The following is a 26,014-nucleotide window of genomic DNA, read 5'->3' as shown; positions in this document are numbered from 1 at the left end:
AGGCCAGGGGCACAGTGTGGTGAGTCTAGGCAAGGCTGGATTTCAGCCTCCACAAGTCCCTTCACTGGGTTCCCCCAGCAGTGCACAACCTACACCACTGTACATGGCTTGCTAAAAAGCAAGGAAAGAGGCCTGTTTTCTGCCTGGAGAACCAAAACAAAGCTTCGATGGCTTCTTCCTGGGAAGAAAATGACAAGGGAGAGTGGGATGGGTGAGTAGCAAAGACTTACCCTGACAGCACACCCAGCACGAGGTTCAGCATAAAAAAAGAGCCGATGATGATGAGGGGGATGAAGTACAACCAGTTCCAAGTGTTCCCTGAGGCATCGTTGCTCTGTGGGAAGCAAGGAGGGAAGGCAGGTGAGCACTGAGTGGGGACTCAGGTCTGACCCAAAAGGTGAGGGTAGGAGGAGTCCTGGTTCTCCTGGGGCTCTGTTTTGCAAATGTCCTTGACCTGTGGAGTCCTGGAGCTCTGGCAGCCCAGAGAGGGAAATGGAGCACAAGATTGACCAGTGAGGGAAACCCAAAACCCAAAAGTACCATTAGAAGGACAAAATCCCCTCCTAACCATGTAGTCCGCACAGGACCTAGGACCAGCATGACACTCAGGAGAACATCCCAGACATTACTCCAGAAGGAGAAGGGAAAAACGAAGCCTACTGAAATGAAGAAAAATGACCCTGGTTCCCTCCCTTCTCCTCAAAACACTCACACTTTTCCCTTAGAACAGGTATATGATGGCAGGATCTGATGGCGACTTTAAATCACCGAGCCAGATGGCAGGGCTGTAACCCTTTCCCCCAAGTGTCTCCCTCCTTTATTTTCTGCTGCCTCAACATCAACCACCAAAAATTCCCAGAAGTGCCCAGATCAATTTTCAAAGGGAAAGAAGTCCACAAAATAGAACATTCTACTGTGATACGGGGAAGAGAACACTGTGGCAAGAAGGAAATAAGAGGGGAAGAAAATCATAGATAGATAGATAGCCCAGAACTTACAGAGTACTTACTGGGTGCTAGCGTATTATTTCTATAAGCTCATTTAATCATTTAATGCTTCATAATGCCCATTTTACAATTTGAGGAAACTGAGGCCCAGAAAGACAAAATTGCCAGCCAAAGGTCACGGAGCTAGACAGTGGTAAATGGGGGATTTGAACCAGGGGGCCGGGCCCCAGAACCCATGGACTTAACCTCTGTCCTGGGGAAGCCTCAGCTTCAGCAGCCAGAGGAAGGGGAGCCTTCTAGTGGATTTCCAGCTCTGCAGCATCTGCAGAATGCAGGGCTCCCAGGCGTGGCTTTAAAAGCTCAACTTGAAAGGCACATTTAGTGCTTCTGTTGCCCAGCAGAAAGGCCAACATGAGAAAGACGGACACTACTAGGTATTGGTGAGTCTGTGGAGGAACTGGAACCTTCACATGCTGTTGTTGGGAGGATAACACGGTGTGTGAGTTACCTGTGGTGTCTAACAAAGAACCACAAACTAAGTGGCTTGAAACAACAGAGATTTATTTTCTCAGAGTTCTGGAAGCTCGAGGTGTTGGCAGGGTTGGTTCTTTCCGGGGTCTGTGCGGGAGAATTTGTGCCAAGCCTCTCCTCTGCTATCTGAGGGTTTGCCGACAATCTTTTGTGTCCCTTGGGTGGTAGATGCTTCGTTCTGATCTCCGCCTTCATTTTCACATGATATTCTCCCTGTGTGCATGTCTGTGTCAAAATTTCCCCTTTTTATAAGGACACCACTCAGATTAGATTAGTGCCCACCCGACCCTAACAAGCTCTTCTTAATGCAACTAATTACTTCTGCAATGACCCCCATTTCCAAACAAGGTCACATTCTGATGTATTGGGGCTTAGGGCTTGAACACATGAATTTCTTTTGGGGGGAACACAATTCAACCCATAATTCATGGTAGAACCGCTCTGAAAAACAGGTTGGGAATTTCTTAATCCTGCACCTTCACTACCACCTGAAAATTCCACTCCTAGGAGTGTGAACCTGCACATGCCAAAGGCCTCAGCAAGAATGTTCACAGAGTGATCTGCATGGTCACCCCAATCCGAATCCTTAGGATAAATAAATGGAATGTAGTGCAGTGAATGACTGCCGCCCATCACATGAAACCTTACAGACTTGTCAAGTAGAGGAAGCCAGACAGAAAAGAGTACATATGTAAGATTCCATTTATACAAAATATAAAAATAGGCAAACTCATTGACAATGCTTGCGGTCCAGATGGGGCACCCACTGGAGAGGGTAGCAACTGGGGTGGGGGTATGCGGGGGGCTTCTGGGGCTGAGAAGGCCCTGTTTTCTTATCTGGATGCTGGTCACATAGGTGTGTTCTGGTTGTGAAATATCCACCAAGCTCCTCACTTATTATCTGTGGGGTTTTCTGTATGTTTACTTTGTTTCAATAAAAAAGGTTTGTTTGTTTTATTTTAAGACAGTCAAACTTACCTTAAAAAGAAAGGAAATTCTGACACATGCTGCAACATAGACGAACCTTGAGCACATTATGTTAAGTGAAACAAACCAGTCATAAAAGGATAAATGGATAAATGCTGTACAATTCCACTACTATGAGGTCCCTAGAGGAGTCAGACTCATAGAGACAGAGGGTAGAATGGTAGGTGCCAGGGGCTGGGGGCAGGGGAGGGGGAGTTAGTGTTTGATGGGGACAGAGTTTCAGTTTGAGAAGATGAAAAAGTTCTAGAGATGGATGGTGGTGGTGATTGTACAGTAATGTGAATGCACTTAATGCCAGCGAACTAGGTACCTAAAAATGGTTGAGACGATAAATGTATGTTATGTGTATTTTCCCACAGAAAAAATTGAAGAAAACCCAACCAAAGACATCATCCCAGATACAGATAGGTTCTGGGGACAATGAATGGCCAGCCCCCAGAACATGCCCTTGTTCTAACAAGCCCCAAAGTTCTATGCTTTGCTTTTGGAAGGTTCTGGAAGAAAGAATTTAGTCCGGAGAACGAGACTGGACAGAAAGAAGGCAGGACAGAAGACTTGCCTGGACACCAGAAGAAAAAGTCTGGGCCATCTGGAGAAGCAGGATTTGGATGCGAACAGAGTGGCGAGTCGGGGGTTGGGGGGTTGGGAGAAGACTGAGCAAGGAGAAGTAGCTGAGACCCCTTATTGCTGAGGCAGCCCCCCATCTCAGACTGCCTATACCCCAGCTCTCCGACAGGCTTAGGACCCTCTGACCCCATGGCACACTGCTCAGCATAATAACAGACACCCACAGTGCCAGGTAGGCAGCCTCCTCGAGCTTTTAATCCTTTCACAAACTCCAAAAGTTGGTACATAATCCTTCCCATCCTCCCAGGTGGGGAAACTGAGGCACGGAGCGGTCAAGTCTCATGCCCAAGATCCCTGTTGGAGGCTGCATTGTGTCCCACCCCCCCAAGATGTGTTGAAGTCCTATTCCCCAGTCCCCATGAATATGCCCTGCTTGGAAATAGGGTCTTTGCAGCTGCCGTCAAGTGAAGATGAGGTCATGACAGTGGTCCCTAATCCAATACAACTGGTGTCTTTTTAAGAAGAGAAAAATGCCAGGTGGAGATAGAGTCACACAGGAAAGGATGACCACGTGACAATGAAGGCAGAGATTGGAAGGACACAGCCACAATCCAAAGAGTGCCAACGGTTGACAGCCACCACCAGAAGCCAGGAAGAGGCAAGGAAGGATTCCACCCAGAGTCTGAGAGAGAAAATGTATCTGTAGTTTTAAGCCACCCAGTTGTTCTTTGTTATGGCAGCCACAGAAAATGAATACAGTCACCGAGCCAGTAAATGGCAGAGGTTCCCCCACCCGCTTCACCTCCTTGCTCTCATCTTCTGAGATTCTTCCCCTCTCCCATCACTACTCCAGCTACACAGCCTCCTCATAGCTACGCAAATGCCCCAAGCACAGTCCCAGGTCAGGGCCTTTGCATGTACTGTTCCCTCGGCCTGAAATGCCCTCCCCCTAGATTCCTACATGGCTCCTCCCTCACCTCCTTCAGGTCTCTGCTCAAATGTCACCTTCTCTAAAGGGCCTTTAAACTCTCATCCTTCATTTCTAATTCCACTTTCTGCTCTATTTTTTCCCTTACTGCTTCTCCTCCTCTATACTTTACTTATTTCTCCTGTGCACTGTTCATCTCCCCAGCTGAAATGTCAGTTCCACAAGCAGCAGGGACATTGTGCTTTTTATTCCCTGTTGTATTCCCTGGCACAATGCCAGGCATGCAGGCGGTGCTCAACAAATGTCTGCTGAATGACTGAACAAGAGGTGGGTCTAAGTCCCCTGCACAGCCCACAGCCTCAATCCCAAGTCGTGCTCCCTCTTCCTCCTCCCTCTTTCCTCATCTGCTTTTCTCTTCCTGGGGACTGGGGTTCTGCTGCCTGATTTTAGAGACACTTGTTCTCTTCCAAATCTAGCCCAATTATTCAGTTCCAAGTTCTGGGTCCAATAACTGATTGAAAAGAAGTTGGCGGAGGGTTGCGTGCCGTTTTTAAGTAGGAGGTGGGCTTTCCCTGGGGTTTGCTCGAAAGCAAAATGGGAAATGTATTTCCCAAGCAGAAAGACTGTAGCTGCCACGGCTGTTCTGTGATAGCAGAGAAGGGGGGATGGAGGGGAGGCACAAGTCTCCCCTCCTGGGTCTCTTTGGGCAGTTCAGGGTGGAGTGTGCATAAGTCTGTCTGGGTGCAGGGAGGAGGAAGGGGTTGGAAAACTTGCTCACTTGTCAAAATCATTAATGATATCGGAAATGATGTGCTCTCAACATCGTCTTGTCTTTCTTCCAAAAGCTTAAAAGAATCCTGCTGCCTGGCATGCTATTCTCCATTAGTGCTGTCACTACATATTTCTGGTAATATGACTGGATGGCCCTTCTCTGTCCCCCTGTGGTTGGCTGAGGGCCACATGATAAGTGCTGGCCATTGATGATTGAGTAGAAATACCTGTGTCACTTTTGGACCAGACCATTGAACTGTCAGTGTGGGACCCTCCAGGGCTCTCTTTCCTTCTGGGACAGTCAGTGGCAATATTCTACATGGTAGCTGCTCCATTAGCTAGATCCCAGGTGACTACGTTGAGCAGAACTCCCTTCTTCCCCACTGCCAACCTGTGCTGGACAGGTAGCACGAGCAAGAAAAGACATTTGTTGTTAAAACCATAGAGACTGGGGAATGTTTGTTACTGCAGCACAATCTAGCTTTCCTGACTGATACACCCGGGTATCTCCTTGGTTCACTCCTCCACCTCTTTCTCAAATGTCACTTTCTCGTTGCCCCTTATATAGATCTCATGAAGCAGGTAGGGAAAAAGAATGTCTCCTGTACGCCCAGTGGACGTACCAAAAAGGTGAAGTTCAAGATTATAATGAGCCAGTTGTTTCTGTTCTCTGAGCCTCTGCCTGGCACCCAATTTCCCCTAGAAAAAAAATTTCCCTTAGTTGATTCCTCTTCTTTACTCAGTCTTAAGCCCCACTGAGTCCCCTATCAGAGAAACCTTCCCAGGCCTCCTGACTGAAAGGTCTTCCCCTCCCTTCAGCATAGCCAGGCATCTCATTCTCTTTTCAGTACGCTTCACATTTTGAATCATGTAGTCGATTTATGCATTTATTTATTTATAGACTCTTTGCTCCCTAAAGTGTCACCTCCCTAGTGCCCAGAACAAACCCAGGGCACAGTAGGTGCTAAGTGTTGGTTGCATGGTGAATGCATACAATCCTGAGGTCACTGTGGGTGGATTGTCTCTATAATACTAACCAAAGGGAAACGTACCGACCCACGTCCCAGTGATCAGGCTGTTTCTCTGGGAATGGAGACCCAGGCAGAACACTCACGATCACTTTCATAGAACACCCCTTTTGAGCTAACAAAACACGCCTCAATCGCCACACCTAGTGGATGGGGAAACTGAGGCTGAGAGAGACGACATGATTTGCCTGGTTCACACAGGGTGTGGGTGGCAGGGCTGGGGCTAGACCTGCTATTCTGGCCTGCAACTGATTTTTTTCCTACTTCCTCCATGGCTGCACTTACATAGTATTTTGTGTTGGTAACGATTGGCCCGTGAGAGCCTGAGAGGAGAGGGGCGGCACTGATTCATTCCAGCACTGCCGGTGCCTCGTGTGGCGCCTTGGCGCTTAGCAAGCGCTCGATAAATTCTCGTCAAACAAATTAATGGCCGAGTCCCAGTAACATCCTTAAGTGCCTTCTGTTTTATGGTTTATTTTCCTCTAATTTTTTGAGCATGGTTCATTCAGAAAAAATATAGAGGATGTAAAAATAAAATACTCAGCGTAGGAGAACACCCAATTCCACAGCACATAGCATAAAAATGGGTTGGCTTTGACTGTAAAAGAGACAAAGTCCCACAGAGGCCATGAACGAGGTCGTATGTCCCAGTTTATACCCCTTATTGATCACGCAATGCCTGTTAATTATTTTTTGAGTCTTCTTTTCCCTGTTTGCTCTCCAAATTGTCCTGGTTTGAATACGTTATAGTATCTCTCTGCCTATGAGATGTCCTGTCACTGCCCCTGGCCTCATGAAGTCCCTCTGGCCCTCACTCATTCCCCTCCAGCCACAGGGGCCCTCTCGCTGCTTCTCACAAAAGCCACGCTCACTCCTGCCTCAGGGCCTTAGCACTGGCTGTCCCATCTGCCTGGGTCTCTCTTCTCTCACACACCTTCACGGTTCCCCCTCACCTCTTTCAGGTCTTATTAGAAGAACTGCAACTTCTCACCTTGACAAACCACAACGCTGCTACTGTTTTATTTTTCTTTTGAGCTTTCATCATTCTCTAACACAGCAGTTGGCAAACGACAGCCTCCGTTTTTGTAAATGAAGGTTTTATCATCACACAGCCATGCCCGTTTATTATGTACTTTGTCTGTGGCTGATACTATACTACGACAGAAGACTGAGTAGTTGCAACAGAGATGGCCTGATCCCAAAGCCTGAAATATTTAAGATGCTGTCTTCCCTTTACATATATAAATATGGTATCTCTTAATTATCGTGTTGATTGCCTGCTTCCCCCCACTAAAATGTCAACTCCCCTAAACAGGGATTGTTGTCTCCTCTGTTCACTGGGGTCCTCAGTGCCTAGAAAAGTGCCTGCACACAGAGGGCATTCAATGAAGGTTTGTTGAATGAATGTGTGATCTACAGGCCCCGAAAATCTGATGCTTTGATAGTGGCCAAAATGAACATCTACGAATGAAAAAATGCTTAGGTCAAAGATCATTTTCAACCATTAGTGACCATTTGTCAAGGACCGCGTGTTTATAATCACCTAAACACAGTTTTGTTGCTTTCTTAATTGACATTAATGGAGGGAGAGAAACAGAGAGTGAGAAAGAGAAAATCACAGAGAGGCAAGAACGAGGAGAGGAGGAGGAGAAGAGAGACAGAGACAGAGAAAGATACACCCTGAGTTCTCTGGTATCTCTTCTTATAAAGGCACTACTATGGGGAGGACCCCACCTATCACCTAAACTATCACCTCCTCTGAGGGTTTTTCTAGACACAGCGACTGGGGAAATCACTTGTGAGATTCCCTTAGTCTCAGCTTTTGTGGGGGAATCCTGGAGGTTCCTGAGGATAGAATCCAAGGAGTCTGTAAATTTGAATGGAAAAAAAAAGTTAACCTTCACTTCCCCACATCTGCACTGGAAGTGGGCACTTTTTTCCATTATGAAGGGAGGCAGCAAACGGCAGCCACCTGGGCAGAACCCATGACGTCCGTCCCGAGCAGAAATCACATACAGTTTACAGGTAACATGCAAAATCTTTTAAGCTTAACACGCTCATGAAATTACAGAAATTATCTGATCTGTCATCAGGTCCTGTCGGTAATGTGTTACAAACTCTAAAACTACATCACAAATCTGTGTTTTAAAATATTTTGATAATTTCAATGCAGTTGGCTTCCCTGCCATCTCATGCCTTTTAATGTATGCCTTTAAAATCATCAGACTGACAAAGGGGTCTGTGGTTCAACAAGGTTAAGAATTTCTGAGGTGGAACAATCAGGCATCACATCATGCCCGTCAGAATGGTCATCATCGGAAAGATGAGGGATTGGGCAGCCGGATGGCTCAGTTGGTTAGAGCATGAGCCCTTAACCACAGGGTTGCCAGTTCAATTCCTGCATGGGATGGTGGGCTGTGCCCCCTGCAACTAAAGATTGAAAACGGCGACTGGACATGGAGCTGAGCTGAGCCCTCCACAACTAGACTGAAGGACAACGACTTGGAGCTGATGGGACCTGGAAGAGCACACTGTTCCCCAACATTCCCCAATAAAAAATTAAAAAAAAAAAAAGGATGAGGGGAAAAAGTGTGGGCGAGGATGTGGAGAAAAGGGAACCTCGTGCACTGCACTGCTGGTGGGAATATAAATGGGTGCAGCCACTATGGGAAAGAAGTATGGAGGTTCCTAAAAAAATTAAAAATAGAGCTATCAAATAACCCAGCAATTCCATTTCTGGGTATCTATCCAAAGAAAACTAAAATACTAACTGGAAAAAATATCTGCACCCCCAAGTTCACTACAGCAAGATTCACAACAGCCAAGACATGGAAACAACCTAAGTGTCCACTGATGAGTGGATAAAGAAAATCTCTCTCTCTCTCTCTCTCTCTCTCTCTCTCTCTCTCTCTCGCACACACACACACACACACACTCACACACACACATTGGAATACTATTTAGCGAGCAAAAAGGAAACCCTACAAGTTGTGACAACATGGGTGGACCTTGAGGGAATTATGGTAAGTGAAAAGATACATACTGTATGATCTCACTTATAGTGGAATCCAAATAAACCAAACTCCTAGAAAAAGACATCAGATTTGTGCTTATCAGGGGCAGGAGTTATCGTGGAGGAGGAAGTGGGTGAAGGTGGTTAAGTGGTACAAACTTCCAGTTATAAGATAAATGAGTACTAGGGATGCAACGTACAGCACGGTGACTATCGTGAACACTGCTGCAGGGGAGGCTGGAAAGCTGCTAAGAGAGTGCATCCTAAGCGTTCTCACTGCAAGGAAAAAAAAACCAGTTTTTTTTGGTAACTATATGAGGTGATGGATGTTAACATACTGTGGTAATCATTTTGCAATATATGCATGTCAAGTCATTTTGCTGTACACCTTAAACTTACAGTGCTGTATGCCAGTTACATCGCAATGAAACTTGGGGAAAAAAAAGAATCTGAGGTGGGCTCTCCTGTTTCAATCTTTCATCTTTTCTGCCCCAGACTATAGTGAGAGTTTTAAGAAATGATTCCTTTAAAAGTTAAATTGGTCTTTCCCTTCCCCACCCTCCTTTTCTTTCTCTCCTTCCCCCATATCTATTTTTCTGGTACCAGCTCAGGGCACAGGGAAGAGGAAATCAGGGCACACAGCCTGGCACTGTCACTTCCTGGCTGGACAACCTTAGGCATCTCTCAACCTCTGAGACTTATTTGTAAAATGGGGAACAGTTACCTCTCCCTCACAGGTTACTGAAAAGCCGAACTCCAGCCTTTGCTTGGATTGCCTCAGTTTTCTCCTTAACGTCCCCTTTCTGCCCCAAGACCCCATCCATGATCCCTCGTTGCATTTAGTCCTCACATCGCCTTCGGTGCCTCTGGTCTGTGACAGTTTCTCAGTCTTTCCTTGTTTACCATGACCTAGTAGTCTCAAAGAGGACTGGCCAGGTATCCTCCAAAACCCCCTCCGGCTTGGGTTTGTCTGATGTTTTGCTCATGATTAAACTGGGGTTATGCATCTTGGGGAAGAAAACCACAGAGGTGAGATTCCCTCCCTATCACATCAAATCAAAGGTCGCAAGATCACACATTCACTGGGGATGTCAACCTGCATCGCTTGGTTAAGATAGTGTCTGCTAGGATTCTCCACTGTGAAAAGACTTTATGTCTCCTCCCCTACTTGATTCTTGGAAGTGAGTCATTAAATCTGGGCCCCCTCCAGTGTACAGAGATTAAGCTCCATTTCTGGAAGGGGAGTGCCTACATATATTAAATGGAATTCTTCTGTGAAGGTTTGTCTCTTCTTCATTTATTTTGTTTACTTAACAACAAAATTAAAATGATCATTTATTATTGCTACATCAGTCAATCAATCAATCAATTACCTATTTATTTTGGTGTGGACTCTTTCTGGACAGATTACGTAAACTAAGAGAATCCAGAAAATTCTCCTTCTCCCGCCCCTTCTCCCCGTCTCCTGGTCTAGGAGTGACCATGTTTCCATTTGCTTACTGTCAATCTCCCACTTCCTAAGTAGCTTATCATTTATCATGTTTATTGTTCATGTCTGTCCCCTCCCAGGTGGGGATTTTTGCCTGTTATCTTCATTGTGGTATTCCCAATCACCTGTTTCCTGGCACAAAGTAGGTAGTCAATAAATAATTACAAAATACACACATGGATTTCAACGATGTTGAGAAAAGAAATGAGTGGTTGGGATCGTAAGGTGCTGCCCACCCAGGGAGGCAGCGTCCATTTGAGAGCTGACCCTGTGGATCCAAGACGCTTTCGGCAGGCGTGTCTGGCTCTCCCTGTGGATGTCACCTGCCACGCCCATGGCTCTTGGCTTTATACATGATTCTAGACCCTGTGCCTGCCTGTGGTTGGACAGAGCACGGGGTGCCCTAGAACAGGCCTGGCAGATGGCAGGGCACAAGGGCAGGGTCCTGGTGAGTCTAGGAAAGTGACACCTCAGCCATCGCCAGAAACTCAAAGACCCCTTGGCAATGAGAGGCCCTAGTAGTTCTACTGGGGGGTGGGCTGTCTTAATTTGGGGAGCCCCAGACAAAGGTTCAGGTGCCAGTCATTTATTTGGGAGGTGTTATGAATTGTGTCCCCTCCCTAATGATATGCTGAAGAATAGGACCTTATTTGGAAATAGGGTCATTGCAGATATAATTAGTGAAAATGAGGTTGTACTGGAGTAGCGTGGGTCCTAACGCAATATGACCGGTGTCCTTATAGGAAGATGGGGTATTGGAGTGGAAAGCAAAGAATTCATAAGCCAAGGAACACCAAGTATTGTCAGCAGCCACCAGAAGCTGGAAGAGGCAAGGAAGGATCCTCCTCTAATGCCTTTGGAGGGAGCGCGGCCCTGCTGACACCTTGATATCAAACTTCTGGCTTCCAGACTGTGAGACAATAAATATTTGTTGTTTTAAGCCATCCAATTTGTGGTACTTTATTACTGCTCAAGGCTCACATCAGTGTTCTTGAAATCACTGCTCGGGCTTCTACCCAAAGGACAACAGTGGGATATAAGTGCATGGAAAGTTCTAGAAGGCTACCGTGAGTTAGCGGCAGTTACCAGAAGGGTGAGGGTGGGAAATAAAGAGGGACTTTATAGCTCACATCACTTCCTCAAGTGCTGCTGGAGTTTCTATGACGAAAAATTCATATATGTTTCTTAAAAGAAGAATTTGGCTTATACTGAGCTTGCCCAATACCAGGTGCTGTTCTAAATACTTCACATGTATCCATCTCACTCAGTCCTCTTGCCCTGTGAGGTAGGACTGTGCTTTTGCTTATTTTGCACAAGTAGAAATGGAGGCCCAGAGAGGTCAAGCAACTTGCCCAAGGTTGCACAGCAAGGAAGTGAAGTTGTGGAGGGAACCCAGGCAGCCTGGCACCTGACTCTGCTTTCAAACTACTCCCCCTGAGCTTGCTTCCCCTCAAGGCGGCTCAGCTCTAAGCTCCTAGGACAAACATCCCCTTAGATAATGGTCCTTATGACTGTAGAATCTTCTGGAAATTCACGGTCCTGTTCATACTTTCTCTCCTACCATTGAGCACAACCCCAGTGTCTTCCTTTGAACCCCAGACCCTTTCTCTGGACATCCAGCCCTTCTCCACATTTACAATTTTCTCAGCTCCTGCTCCCCACTCCCCACTTCTGCTCTCCCAAATTTTCTAATTGTCTTCCAGTTCTGTTTCACTCCCAGGAGGGTTCATTTCCCCTTGTAATCTCTTCTCATGCCAGCTTTACAAAGTAAAAACCAAAACCTCATAAAAATCCCCCAGCAAGCTTTGGCAAGTTTTTGCCCAAGCTCTCCGCAGGTGAAGCTCAAGAGAGGGCCTGAGAATCTCTCAGATCTGCTGTCTGTTCTTGTCCATGCTATGCTTGGACAAGGTCTTCAGACAAATTAGTACACCATGTCCCTTTCGCACGTCCTTTATATTTGTTAATAAATTATCATAATGGTAGAAATCTATGTTGTCTATGATATGAATAGCACTCCCGAGATGTGGTGACTTGTGCAGTGCGTGACATGCACAGCTGTCCGATGGCAACTCCTTCTGCTGCCTACTCTCAAGCAGCAGTCTCATCCCTACCTTAAAAAGAGCCACTGATCAAAAGGGTTCTTATAAATCTCCCTCCAACTCAATGGGAGAAAATCCTTAGGGAACACACATGGTGACCACGAAAGTTCAGTTCCTCTGCGTGCAGGAAGAAACCTGGTATTGCTTCCCTAGTGGGTCAAACTCTGGCCCATATAGGAAGAACCTTAACTGGCAATTTCAGTACTTGTGTGGAGCAGCCCAGGATGGGGGACAGGAAACAGGCAAAAGGGGGGACGGGTAGGGGTACGAGTATACATCTCTTCAGATCTGTCCCTAATATTTTCAAGACCTAGGACAAGAGTACCAATGGAGGACCACATACCTACTATGTATAAATATTTAAAAGCTACTAAATAAAATATGCTGCATGCTTCTCCTTTACAAACATACCTTCATAAGCACTGGGAAGGTAGGGTAAAAATTAGAATCTGGACATCGGGACTAGACAGTGGTGTGAGGAGAGGCAGCCCTGCCTTCTGACCATGGCCTGCCCCCTTCTCTTCCCATTCACGGCTCTGTCCTGCCCGGGAGTGGACAATCCCACTTGCATGTCTAAGCTCCAGCCACACTTGTGCCACCCCTAGGACACCCTTGGCCCTTGGAGGGTACAAACGAGTGGTCCAGTTGGAAAACACACCCACAGAAGAATCTCATGCAAGCCCATGGAATCTGGGCTTGGACAGAGAATTCTAGGCTCCTGGATAATCCACAGTGTGGTCTAGAAAGTAGTGGGGGGCCGTTATGAATTGAATTGTGTCCTCTCCTTCAACATATGTTGAAGTCCTAACACTCAAAACCTTAGAATCTGACCGTATTTGGAAATTGGGTCATTGAAGAAGTAATTAGTTAAAATGAGGTTGTACTGGAGTAGGGTGGCCCTAATCCAACATAGTGGCACCAGCTTCTGGTAGACATGTCCCCTCGGCCCTGTGGACTCCTCACACCATGGGGAGGGGCATGGCTGGAAGAAGGCCAGCGAGTCCCAGCACAGAGCCCCTTTGCATATGTCCAAGGACATTACTCTTTTATCCATGTTGGTTTTTGAATCACGCGACCTCGGAGATATTGTAGGTTCAGTTCCAGACCACCATAATAAAGTAAATATTGCAATAGGTGAATCACACAAATTTTTTGGTTTCCCAGAGCATAAAAAGTTATGTTTATATGATACTGTGATCTTATAAATGTGCAATAGCATTATGTCTGAAAACCAACATACATACCTTAATTAAAATATACTTTATTGCCAAAAAAATGCTAACCATCACCTGAGCCTATTGGAAAAATGGTGCCAATAGACTTGTTCAACACAGGGTTGCCACAAACCTTAAATTTGTAAAAAATTCAGTATCTGCGAAGCACAATAGGGCTAAGTATAATAAAGTGAGGTGTACCCGTATTCAAAAAATCTATAATTATATTTAAACACTTGCAGCATCTGTGTGCCCTCTGGATTTCCATGTCCTGAGGGACCTTCCCTACTCAGAGTTCTGAGGATGAGTCCCCATCTGCTCACCCCTATATCTTTCAAGGCCTAAGTGTCAGGCCAGCTTTTCTGGGGCAGTGTCAAGTTATCCCTCCACTGCAGCCTTAGGAGTTGGTTAGTCCTGGAGGGCTACCTCCCTATGAACCTGCATCACTTACGTTGTAGAGGAGGTCAGTCCACCCTTCCATGGTGATGCACTGGAAAACAGTCAGCACTGCAAACAGGATATTGTCGAACTGAGTGATCCCATTGTTGGGCCCTTCCCAGTAGGGCTGACATTTGGTCCCATTGGGGCAGGTGCGGGCGGGTTCCTCTGTCCCACATGGAGCCGGAGACTCACTCTGAATGTCATCTATGAAAGGGAAAGCGAGAAAAATCAGGAGAAGGAGCCAGAAAAACAAGTTCTGAGAAATAGGGGCCCATGAAGAGTCAACCTATTGAAAACAAAAAAAGGCTATTGGGATGAATTTATCAGTCTTTAAAAAAAAACACCAACATTTGCTTTGGTCGATCTATTCATTGTTTTCTATTTCATTAACCTCTTCTCTGAGTTTTATTACTTTTCCTAAGTTTTTGAGATGGATTAACTTTCTTTAAGGCTATAAATTGCCCTTTAAGTGTGGGTTTAGCTGCATCTCACAAATTTTGTCATGCATTATCATTATTGTTCAAGTAAAATATATTCAGCAACTTCCGCTATTATTTCTTCTTTGACCCATGGATAACCAAGAAGTACTTCTCTTAAAAACAAAACTTGTCAGATATATGTAAAATTACAATAGTATAATAAATTCCCATGTACCTATCACAAATTTCAACATTTATCAACTCAGGGTTACTCTTGCTTCATCTATATCCCCTTCCCGCACTTTGCCTTGCCAATAGAATATTTTTAAAGCAAATCTCAGACATCCTAGCATTTCATCCACAAATAAGCATGTCTCATAATTTCCAAACACATTTAGAGTTGTCTTTTTGTTACCGATTTCCAGTTGAATTGCACTGTGGCCAGAGAATATGTTCTGTATTACTTAGTCTTTTGAAATTTGTCAAGATGCATTTTATGGGCCCTAATACAGTCACTTTTGGTAAATGTGCTGTGTGCACTGTGAGATAGTTGGGTGCAGTGTTCTCCAGACTTCCATTAGGACAAATTTGTAAAAAGCATCATGTTATTCTTCTGTAGCTTGATTTTTTTTTTTTTTCCTTGAGATGTGCTGAGCTTAGGGAGCTTTTCTGGGAGCGACGGAGGCCAGTACACACAGTACTTACCCTTAGGCACAGGAGTTAAGCTTTCTCCCAAAAAGCAGGAGGCAGATTGTGAAAATGCCATAAGTAAAGAGACATGTGCCAATGGACGCCCCCCTCACTGAAACCAAAGACAGCTTCCTGGACACTAATGGTTAGGTCTAAATTCCAAGGGGTTGATTAGGAGGGAGGAGGAGAGATGCCTCCATAAACTCATGGAGTCATGGGGGCACAAATGGTCCCAGGTATGTCCCTAGTGGACCACAGCAGCAGATATAAGAGGACCCTACCCAGCCAGTGACACTTTTGAAGGTTTTCAGAGTGACATTGTCCACCAAGAAAACAGACAGCTGAGTATGTAAACTCAAGCTTTGCACTAAACTAAAATATATCTCAAGTATGTGCTCCAAGCTATGTGCACCAATTCCCAACCTCCATTCAGCATGCAGTAAAGAGAAACAAACCAGCATGGAACCAGTGAATCTTATTGGCCTTTGAAGCTCTGGTTAAATAGAAACTCTAGGTCATGCGACATAACTCCCACTGCTCAAGAAGCAATGACCACGTCAGCCACTAGTTTAAACGGCTGGAAACGCCTTCCCCATTCATGTCGAACTTGGTGCAGGGGCTGTGATTTAATAAATACAGGTTGGAAGGCAAAATCTTTTAAACATAAGGCTCAGGGCAGGGGGAAAAATCCACGGGCTCCTACACTAAAATGAGAAGTACTGCTTGTTGGGAAGGTCGCCTCTGTCAGGAACCTTCTCTGTCTCCACCCTGTGCCCAAGTCTGGCTCAATTTCTGCCTCCTTCATTACCCCACTGAGCACTGGTCCCTCCTTTTTCTCAGGGATACAACAGCTCCCCCACATTCAAAGTATGGGGATAATATCATGCATTAGTCTTCACTGCTATGAACTGGTTGCAGACAGTGAAAGCAGGTAGAATTTCACTTTATCTTTGCATCTCCATGAGAGTTTAGCATGATACTGGGCGCACAGAAACCGGGTTCCTGATGACGAAGGAATGCAGCTGAAAACTTATCTATCTTTAGCAGCTTTGCCCAGTGGCGCTCTTAATTTCAATTCCCCCTCAACCCCCACCCTCCATCATGAAACACTCTGAGCGCTGCTTCGAGAAAAGCAACCGTCCAGAGTCTGAGGAATTTGGTTATAAATATATTTTAAAATTAACCTGCTGCCTGGGTGTCTGTATATATCTGTCTCTTACTCACACGCCTTATAATTTTAATCGTGAGCTTTTCAGTCATCTTCCTAAATGGAGGCTTCCCACCCTCCAGGGGCCCCACCCACGTCTATCCCCTTACAACCCCACCCAGACCCAAGACCATCATGTGTCTTCTCGGCTGGAAAGGGAAAAAAACCCCAAAAAACCCAAAAAACCCAATAAAACCCTCAAATCTAGGATCCAGGAGTCCTGGTTTCTCTGCTCTTGGCTGATTTTTCCAAGGGGCCCTGTCCTGTATCTCTCCTTCTCGAATTTCTGCCCGGGTGACAAGGCCAGACGCAGAAATAGCTCTGCCTCAATTAACACCTTCTTCATCGGGGAAAGAAATAATTAGGACATCCCATATTGAGCAAAGTTCACAAGCCCAGGAGAGGAGACAGGAGGAGCAAGAGGAAAAAAAAAAAAAAAAGGGAAAAAAAGCAGCTCAAATAAACCTTCTCTACTGGGGTTTCCTTTCCTCTGGGGAGGTCTGCTTGGCCACTTGGGGGTCACTGGGCAGAGAAGCGGGGTGGGAAGCCACTCAGTACAGAACCTTTCCCCAATAAGACGGGCCTGAGATCACTTTCCTTTCCTATTCGGGTCCCCTTTCAGCTTAACTGTCTCCTCCGTCCATTCCTTGAATTCAGTGCCCCTGACGCATAACCAGCGCTGCTCTTCAGCCTGTCTGCGCCAAGATGGCTAGCGGTCTAAATACTGGCACACAGGCTGCCCTCCTTATTTGATTCCACTTGGTTCTTGGGCTTCAGAGAGCAAAAGGGTTTGGAAAGCAGGGGATTGAACTGAAAATGTATCTGGAAGCTACTAGGTCTGAGAGCGTGGACGTGGGGGACTCAGGAGAAACTACCCTGCCACACTGCTGATTCAGAGCTGAGTCTGGGGCGGGGGTTGTCTCCTGCCTGCCCCCCGCCCACACTTCTTGACCCAGCCACTAAGGGATTGACACTGACACAGTGTGTGGTGAAAAGGGACCAGGATCTTGCTTGCGCTAGGTTCTGATGGGTTGGTGCCAGGACTCCCAGTTGGGGTGTCCTTAGGTACACTCTGGAGGAGAACAGGAGAAACCATCCCCTACTCGCCTTTTCTTCAGGTAATGGGTCACCACCCACAAAGCAGTCAGACCCTTCCCTTCCTTTCTGGCCAGGCCACCCCCACTTCTTGCTACTTTAGAACTCAGCATGGGTTGTGGTCACTGCAAGGGAACTAGGCAGAGGCTGGCAGCACCCTGTCCATAACCTGTCATCACTTGCCCTGCCTGCTCCCACCTGAAAACAAAAGCGTTTGGATAGCAGGGGCATCCAGCTGTGCCAGGGCATTCATGCCCACCCAGGAGCCGTCCTCACCAGTGATGGACAGAAGTCAGTGGATAAATACCCAGCTCCCTCACCCCTCAGGAGGTGTGGCACTGAGCTGTGTGTCCTACGCTCTCTCCCTGAGGTGCCCAGTGGCACTGAGCCCTGGTTGCCCATTGTGGAAACTTAGCTTGATAAACCCCTCTTACAAGATGGCCTCCCTTCCCTGTCTCACTTCACCATGCATGCCCCCGATGGAACTTCCTGGAACTCCTTCCCAAATCAACCACTTTCACCTGAGATAGCCTCTGGGGGACCCCAATGCAAGGTACTAGCAACAAGATCTCGGGGGCTGCTTCACCCCGTCTTGCCTACAGCACTTTTGGATGGGGTTCTCCCGGCTTCCAGGAGAAAGAAGCAAAACCCTGCATAGCCCTTCCAGGAGCTTGTCCCCAAGGGAGGAAAAGAAATGAGAGGAAGTTTGGGGAAAAAAACATCACGATGCTCAGACCTACCTGTCCCCTCTTCAAAGCAGGTGGTATGAAATTTTCCCATATAAAATTCTAACCCTATGATTGCAAAAATAAGGATTGCAAAAAATAGGAGAAGGCCGATCTGCAGCAGGGGGATCATCGCCTTCATGATGGACTTCAGGACGACTTGTAAACCTGGGGAGACACAGAGAGACGCCCCATGGCCCTGTGAACAGGCACTCCCGAACCCTGCCCCCAGGCTGCCTCCTGAAGGAACCCACAGCACACAGGAAGCTGGGGAAGGGACATGGAGGAAGGGCACACAGAGGCTGCTCATTATTACAATAGGAACAATCCCTCTTCATTTTTAAAAGCACTTTTCATTTTTCAATGTTTTACAAAAGTATTTGACATATGCTGTGTCACTTGACGACCTTTTGGACTACGAAGAGTGGAAATCCATTGCTTTCTGAACCATGGTCTTGGGTGTTGGATGGCTTTCACCCAGAGGGGGCGCCTTTTTCTAATTTTTTTCCACCAGGAGGGGGCGTCTTTTCCTAATTTATGCAAAGGCACCATGTGGGCTACACCGGCAAGCAGTCAACAACCCAGTTCCAGTCCACAGGAACCAGACGTGATTTCATTGGCTTCTGGACAACCCCCCACCATGAGGGGGGTGCGCATGTAAAATGATCCTCCTTTCGCAGAGGTGGGAAGCAAGGCTCAGAGAGGTGTCGTGATTCAGCCAAGGGCACGAGAAATAACAGTCAGGATTCAAGCCCAGGTCTGAGTGGTGTCAGATCCTATGCATGTAACTACTGCTATCTATTAGGAAAGTCTATGGTTAAAATTAGGGTTCCAACATGTAGTTTGGGGGCTTGCTTCTTGATTAGAAGAACTTCGCACCTCATGACGGGTGGAGACCCCAGCAAGGGAGGGAAACTGTCAAAGGGCTCCAAGGGGCTATGATACTCCAAGGGGTCCAAAATGTGAGGTGACACTAATGGAGGCACTGTGGCAAACTGGTTAGGCTCTGGACACTGGACGCTACTGGTGCCCAAGCGAGGACTCCTTCGCTGCAGGTGAATCCACCCGCCAGCTCAGGTGGGCACTGGCTGCTAATGGCTCCCCGCACTCCTCTTTGTAGAACTGCCCGTGGTCATCAAGAGCTGCCTCACCTGGGAGGCTGTTGCTGCCCCACCTCCCACCCCCACTAATTGACTAGAGAAGTACAAAAGGCCAGCCTCCTTGCCTCAAGTTAGAGGACACCTCTGGTGCTATTCATACTCTAGAACTTCCCACAAAATAGGGCTGGCACTGCATCTTTGCCCAGCCTCTACCCCTGGTCCATCCTGCTTTCCTCATTCCCTCTCTCCTGACAGCAACACCCACTCGATAAAGAAGGTGCATCTGAACATGTATCTAAGTCTGCTTCTAGGGGACCAGATCTATTCATCTGCTTACTAGTGACGTGACCTTGAGCAAGCCAGGTTACCATTCGGAACCTCGGTTTCCTCATCTGTAAATAGTGGGTTAGAATAGTCCCTCCCTCTCAGAGAGGGAGTTCATACCTAGCAAAGCACCTGACATGTCAGAAGTGGTCATCAAACAGAGTCTTGTTAGTATTACTTTTGGAATGGCTCTTAATTTAATACGATGCAGGTAACTGCTGGAATCTTGCAGATATCTAAGTACCGTAGAAGTGCCTTCTTTCTACAAAAAGACCCTGCTGGTGGTATTCTGGGAAAGCTTACCCTTTAAATCGAGATGCCAATGAACTTGAAGAACAAAGCCAATGAAATATAAAATGGTGCTAATAATAGAGCCCACCTCACAGGATTTTTATGAGAATAAATGAGTTTAAAAATGGCAAATACTTAGAACAGTGCCTGGCACATAGTAAGTACCTATAATTATTATTACTAACTGAGGCAGTAGGACAGAAAAAGGTCAGCCCTGTTTTATTTTGTTTTTCTTTTTTTTTGCAGCTGAACCTAATCCTGACCCTGAATGTTGCAGCCACCCCCAAAGGCTGGACTAGAAGCATCCTTGGAGTATGAGAAAGCAGCATGGAATGACTATGGACTTTGGAGCTCATCACTGAAAAGCTGTAAGAACTCAGGTGAGTAATTTAACTTTTCTGAGCCTCAGGCTTTTTATCTGTAAAATGGGTTCATTGGGTCATTATAAGGATGAACATAAAGCTCTTTCTGCAAGGCCTGGTACACAGTAGGCACTCAATAAATGGTAACAGTTATTGCCACCAGTGTTACTGCCTCGGTTTGGGGTCGCACTTGCTAACTTCTAGTTCATGGACTCTGCTCAGATTATTCAGCCCCTCTGAGCCTTAGTTTCCCCATGTGTTTCCCCACGGAGATTTCAGCACCATCAGCTTCATAATGTAGTGAGTACTGAATGAGATAGATACTGTGTGGTGCTTCGCATGGCTCCTGATAAGACAGTAGACGCTCCATAAATGGGTGTTGTGGTTATGGGTGAGGCTCCTGGCTTACTTTCAGGAGTGCACCCACACCTGAAACTAGGTTCCTGGGGGTCCTTTGGAGGGCTTCCCCAAAGTGGAGGCTGTCCTGGCACAGGATGGGGGACTCGGAGGCCCCTCCTGAGGCGCCGTGCAGAGGGGATACTGAGGACTCCTGGGCCCGGAGCAGACCCCTTGCCAGGGTCGGAAACTCACGCACTTGGGATTCCAGACACCAGCTTGAGCGGCCGCAGCACTCGAACTGCCCTTAGCGTCCGTAGGTCAAACTCCGTCCCAACTGTCGCCAAGATGCTGGAAGAAAGAAGCCAGAACGGAAAACAGGGTAGGTTTCAGGGTCAGGATCAGACAGATGGGCAGGGGTGCCTGGGTTTGATGTTGTCATTTACCAGCTGGGTGACCACAGGCAGGGGATGTTATATCGCGGGGCCTCAGTTTTGTCATCTGTGTTACGTAGTCACCGGCCTCACGGGATAACATGTGGTTTACAAAGACTCCAGACAGGTGTGTATGGTTGATGATAATAAATGTTGGACTAAGAAGAACGGACACCCCCCAGAGCATGCAGTCAGGGTGATATTCAATACATTTTACAACTATATCAGAATGGAGCATGGGGAGGCTGGCGGGCCATGGGGAGGGGTCGTGGGAGTGGCAGACCCTTGGGACTTGGGGCTCTTTACCACCGGCAGGAAAGTAGTTCAGTATTAATAGCCCAGACTGCATGGGTTCAAATCCCCAGCTCTGCCACTTCCCAGCTGGGTGACTTTGGGCAAGTCACTTCCCTGCTCCATTTCCCCTTTTATATAATGGGGACAACAATAGTGCCCTAGAATACAGCACACCTTGACAGTACACTTCAAAAACAGAAGCCCTCAAAGGATTGTGAAGATTAAATGAATTGATACTTCTGAAGTGGTCAACAGTTCCTGGCACACAGGAAGTGCATTGAGCTACTTGGAAATAAATGGAAAAACCAACCAACCAATGAACAATAGGTGTGGCCCTGATGGTGTGGACCAGCTGGCATCAGCCCAAGGAGGGCACTACAGACCCCAAGCCTCGGGTCAAAAGTAATCACTCTTGCAAATGCAGGTAAGTAAGAATCACTGTAACGAGCTGAGCCTTCTGCAGAAAACCCACGTGGAAAAGACCCCGTCCTAAGTCCTCACTTGTAAAAGTGTAACTGGTGAGACAAGGGGTCCCGCAGCCCCTCGTCAGGCAGCCTGGGGAACTCCCTGATCTGTTTCCTGAACGAGTCAATTTCTGAGGCATTCTGATGTAGAACGAGCCTACCACGGAGCCACTCAACAGAAGAGGTTGTCATCAGAGCTTCAGACAATGGACGAGAGATGCTGAAAACCAGTGGATGGTGGCCATGCAAACAACCTGAAGGTGTCTTCAGTCTTGTCCGGGGGTCTGGACCTTACCACTGTGGCCCTGTAACAATCAGTATCTGCATGTCTTTGTTGGAGGGCTTTCTCCCAAACTGAAACAGGTCCCGGGAGTGAATGCCCCCCTGGGAGCAGCCCTCAACCCAAGACTGCGGGGAGTAGGGGAGGCAATTCCCCAGCACCCTGGCCTCTCATTCCAGATTGCTGTAAGGTGTGAGTTCTGCATAGGCTCCCAGAGGGACTGATCCCAGCTGCCCGCAAGCGTCACCTGCTCAACCACTCATCCTTCTTGGCCTCCCCTTCCCTCTCCCCATCAACATTTCCTGGGGTGTCAACTCCTAGATGAACCTGCACCTCAATCCTTGTTTTAGGATCTATTCTGGGGTACCTCAAACTAAGCCAGGGGATGTTCCCAACTCTATTTCAAGACTACTCCTAGAACAGCGATGGGCATTTTAGGCTGGACTGGCCCATGTTCCACCATCAACAAATGTGCATCTGAGTATGTTCTATACGGTGGGCAGAGCAATGCACGAGCCCTCTCTGCCTCATGGAGCTGACGCAGGAGAAAAATGTTTAACAGAAAAACGCATACAATGAATGAGTCCATCACAGGTATGAGGCATTCTTATTAGAGAGAAGACAACAGCTCTGAGGGCACACAGCAGGTTGTGTTAACTAGTCTGGGAGCCAGGGAGGACCTGTCTCAAGCTGAGGTCTCACGGATGAAGAGGGGCAAACTGGCGGGGGAAGAACGTTCTAGGCTGAGGGAACGGGCAAGACAGAGAGCCCGGGGTGGGAAAAGGCTTGACAAATTCAAGGAATGAGATGGTGCCCTGGTGGGGACTGGATGGTGCCAGGAAGAATAGGAGGGAGCCGTACCATACAACCCCAAAGAACTTTTAATTCAGTTTACTCTGTTTTTCTCTTCCTCTACCATCTTTTCTCATATTCATTTGGGTTCCTCAAACTCCATCTTATAAATCACCAATCTGTTTCTGCATCTCGCTTTCTTCCTTCTTGGCTGACAGAAGCTGTTGGCTATGGCCTGATAGCAAACAGCAGGCATCGGTTAAGTCTCCCGTTACTCACTTCCCGAACATTCACTGAGCACCTACAACATGCTGGGCCCTGTCCAGGTCCTGGGGACACGAGCCATGGGACTCCCTGTCCGTGTGAGGGGAGACTGAGAATAAACCCAATAAATATGGTGGATGCCGGAGTTGAGAACACGAGGGAGAAAAGCAATGCAGGGAAGGGGGAAGGGGGACACCAGAGACGTGCGGCAGAAGGAGGGGAATGACATTCATATCAGTTGGTGAAGGTAGGGACGTAGTTCAGTGTTATGAACGCTCAGACCAGCACTGTCCAATGGGACTTTAATGAGAGCGGGTTGTGAAATTTATAATTTTCTAGTAGCTACATTAAAAGAGTAAAAAGAAACAGGTGAAATTAATTTTAATAACACAGTTTCTTTAACTCAATCTATCCAAAGTGTTATTTCAACAGGCAATTTATATGAAAGATTAATAAGACATGTTATATATTCTTTTCTTCAAAGACTAAGTCTTTGAAACCTGGTTCATATTCTACGCTTACAGCACATCTGAATTCAGGTGCTTAATGGCCGTTACATGGCCAGCGGTGAATGTACTGGACGGAGCAGGTCCAGACAATGAGACACTGGAGTAAAGATGTGAAGAAAGATAGGGGGTGAGCCACGTGAATATGTCAGGAGGAAACTCTAGGCAGAATGACAGCCAATGCAAAGGTCCTGAGGCAGGACTGTGCCTGGTGCATTTGGGGAATAGTGAGGAGGCCAGTGTGGCTGGAGCCGAGTGAGCCAGGGTGACAATGGGAGGAGATGAGGGCAGGGAGGTAATGTGGTAGAGAGTGCAAGGCCTTGTGGGCCATGAGGAAAACGTTGGCTTTTGCTCTGAGTGAGATGGGAGCCATGGAGCATTCTGAGCAGAAGATGGACATGATCTGACTTGTATTAAAATAAGGCCCCTTGGGGTGATAAGGCCAGAAGGTGGGAGACTGGGGAGGAAGTAACTGCATTGTTCCAGGTGAACTGATGAAGGGTCTAGACCAGGTTGTCCTAGATGCAATGAAAATGCTGAGATGAACTCAACCCTTCCCTTAAATGACTACACCAGTAAGTGGGTAAGAGACTCAAGTCTACGTCCTTCTGGCCCCAGAGCTGTAGGAGGTTGGAATGAGGAGGAAAGGAATACAGATGGAAGGGTTTGGGGACGGCGCTATTGTGGAACCCAAGTCGGAAGAGGCAGCACAGCACCAAATCTCACAAAATCTCAGTCCTGAGCTTAAACCTTCATCCTGTGTTTTCTCACTGGGTGGCCTTGGCCTAAACTTGTCTGAGCCTTAGAAAGGCAGAGAATCCTACTTCCCTCCTTCTCAGGGCTATCCTAGCCAGCACCCAAGATGTACTATCTCCCAATCTCCCATTGGAAGGGTGAGATGGAATTAGGAGGAGAACAGGAGGAGGGGAAGGCTTCTCTGGCTGAGAATGCCCTCCGAGGCAGGAGCCTTCACTCAGGAGACCTGGTGGGGAGAAAACTGGGTGGTCTGTGAACCGGAGGCTGAGGAGGTGGGTCTGTCGTGTGGACAGTGGGAGTCATATAAGGTTTTGGATCAGGGGAGGGATGTTATTAGGGTTGGCGTTAGGAAGACAAGCCTGACAGCTGAAAGGACAGATGGGTGGTGATGGAGGCAGGAGCTAGGAGGGAGCTGCAGAGCAGGCCGGCATAATGAGGGCTGGAACTAGGACACAGGCAGTGGGAGTACAAAGGAGCCCCGATTTATATTTAGCTGCCATTGATTGCTGTGCACCAGGGAGCTTGCCTGGGCTCAGCAAATCCTCCCTGCCTCCCAGTATTTAGCAGGATGAGTCCCATTTTACAGAGGAGGACACTAAAGCCTAGAGAAGTTACTAATGCATGGAGGTCCACACCACTGAGTAAGAACTCGAACCCAGGACACCCAGTTCTCCACCTCACATGGCTCATTGGATGGGGCTAGGGCAATGGTGGGGAAGAGAAGAGAAGGAAAGAATGGCTCCCTGGTTCTGAATGAACCACCAAGTGATGGTCATTCATTTATTCAGCAAGGGTTTTTGAGCACCTACTATGGGCTGGGTACTCAGGGAGGGCCTGAGGATGCCACCATGAACAAAGTGACAATGGGAAAATATATGGCATGTTAGATGATGCAAAGTGCTATGGAGAACAATATGGCAGCCACCAAGGCTTCCAAAGGAAGGATTGAGGGGGGGTTGGGAGAGAAAGGAATCAAGGGCAACTGCAGAGTTTTGCCCTGGGCTATCTGAAGGATGGAGTTGCTGTCGGTTGAGATGGTGAAGATGAAAGAGTAGGTCTGAAGGAAGATCAAGAGCTGGGTAGTGGACGTTGAGTTGGAGATGCTAGTTTTCTGTAATTCCCTCATTAAAACCTTCCAGTGGCTCCCATCAGGTTTACCGGTAGAGTAAAATCCAAACTCTACCATGACCACAAGACCTTGTGTGATTTGGCTCCGGCACACCACCCTGGCCACTCGGCATTTCTGTTCTGCCACCAAGAAAAGCTCCTTCCCACCACGGGAAGGTTATATTGCCCACCCCCTCAACTCTCTCCCTCTTGGTGTAACTGGCCTGCTTCAAATCCTTCAGGTTGCCGCTCAAATTTTGCCTTCTCAGAGAGGATTCCCCTGGCACCTCTAGCTAAAGAGACCCTACACTCTCTGGAAATACACTGTTTATTAAGTTGCGTTTATTATTCACCTCCTCTTCTAGAATGTCAGCTCAATGAGGACAGAGACTTTTTTTTTGGTAGCACCTGAAGCACTTTTCATGGCCTAGCAGCTACTCAATAAGTATCTGGGGAATGAATACGGAGTGGCATAGGACAGGGTTATGGTAGGCTAGATATCCCAGGGCACACAGGCAAAATGAAAAAAGCCAAGAGCCTCCAACGGAATGTT

At 47.2% G+C, this 26,014-nt stretch overlaps 1 protein-coding gene across 13 annotated transcripts in view; it reads right to left on the bottom strand.

The window, feature by feature from the left end:
* CACNA1A (calcium voltage-gated channel subunit alpha1 A) overlaps window positions 1-26,014 on the bottom strand; it is a 285,808-nt gene that overhangs the window by 96,295 nt on the left and 163,499 nt on the right. For all 13 annotated transcript variants that reach the window (XM_033133775.1, XM_033133773.1, XM_033133764.1 and 10 more), the window contains 4 exons: window positions 20,824-20,915; window positions 18,167-18,319; window positions 14,026-14,219; window positions 231-334 (listed from right to left, as the gene is read on the bottom strand). In XM_033133775.1, the coding sequence (XP_032989666.1) occupies window positions 231-334; window positions 14,026-14,219; window positions 18,167-18,319; window positions 20,824-20,915 (543 nt within the window). The remainder of the gene's footprint in view (window positions 1-230; window positions 335-14,025; window positions 14,220-18,166; window positions 18,320-20,823; window positions 20,916-26,014) is intronic.

This window comes from Rhinolophus ferrumequinum, chromosome 18, assembly GCF_004115265.2.
Source record: "Rhinolophus ferrumequinum isolate MPI-CBG mRhiFer1 chromosome 18, mRhiFer1_v1.p, whole genome shotgun sequence".
In the NCBI taxonomy this organism is placed as follows: Eukaryota; Metazoa; Chordata; class Mammalia; order Chiroptera; family Rhinolophidae; genus Rhinolophus; species Rhinolophus ferrumequinum.
Note: the sequence above shows the minus strand (reverse complement) of the source record. Positions and strands in the feature narration are given on the sequence as shown.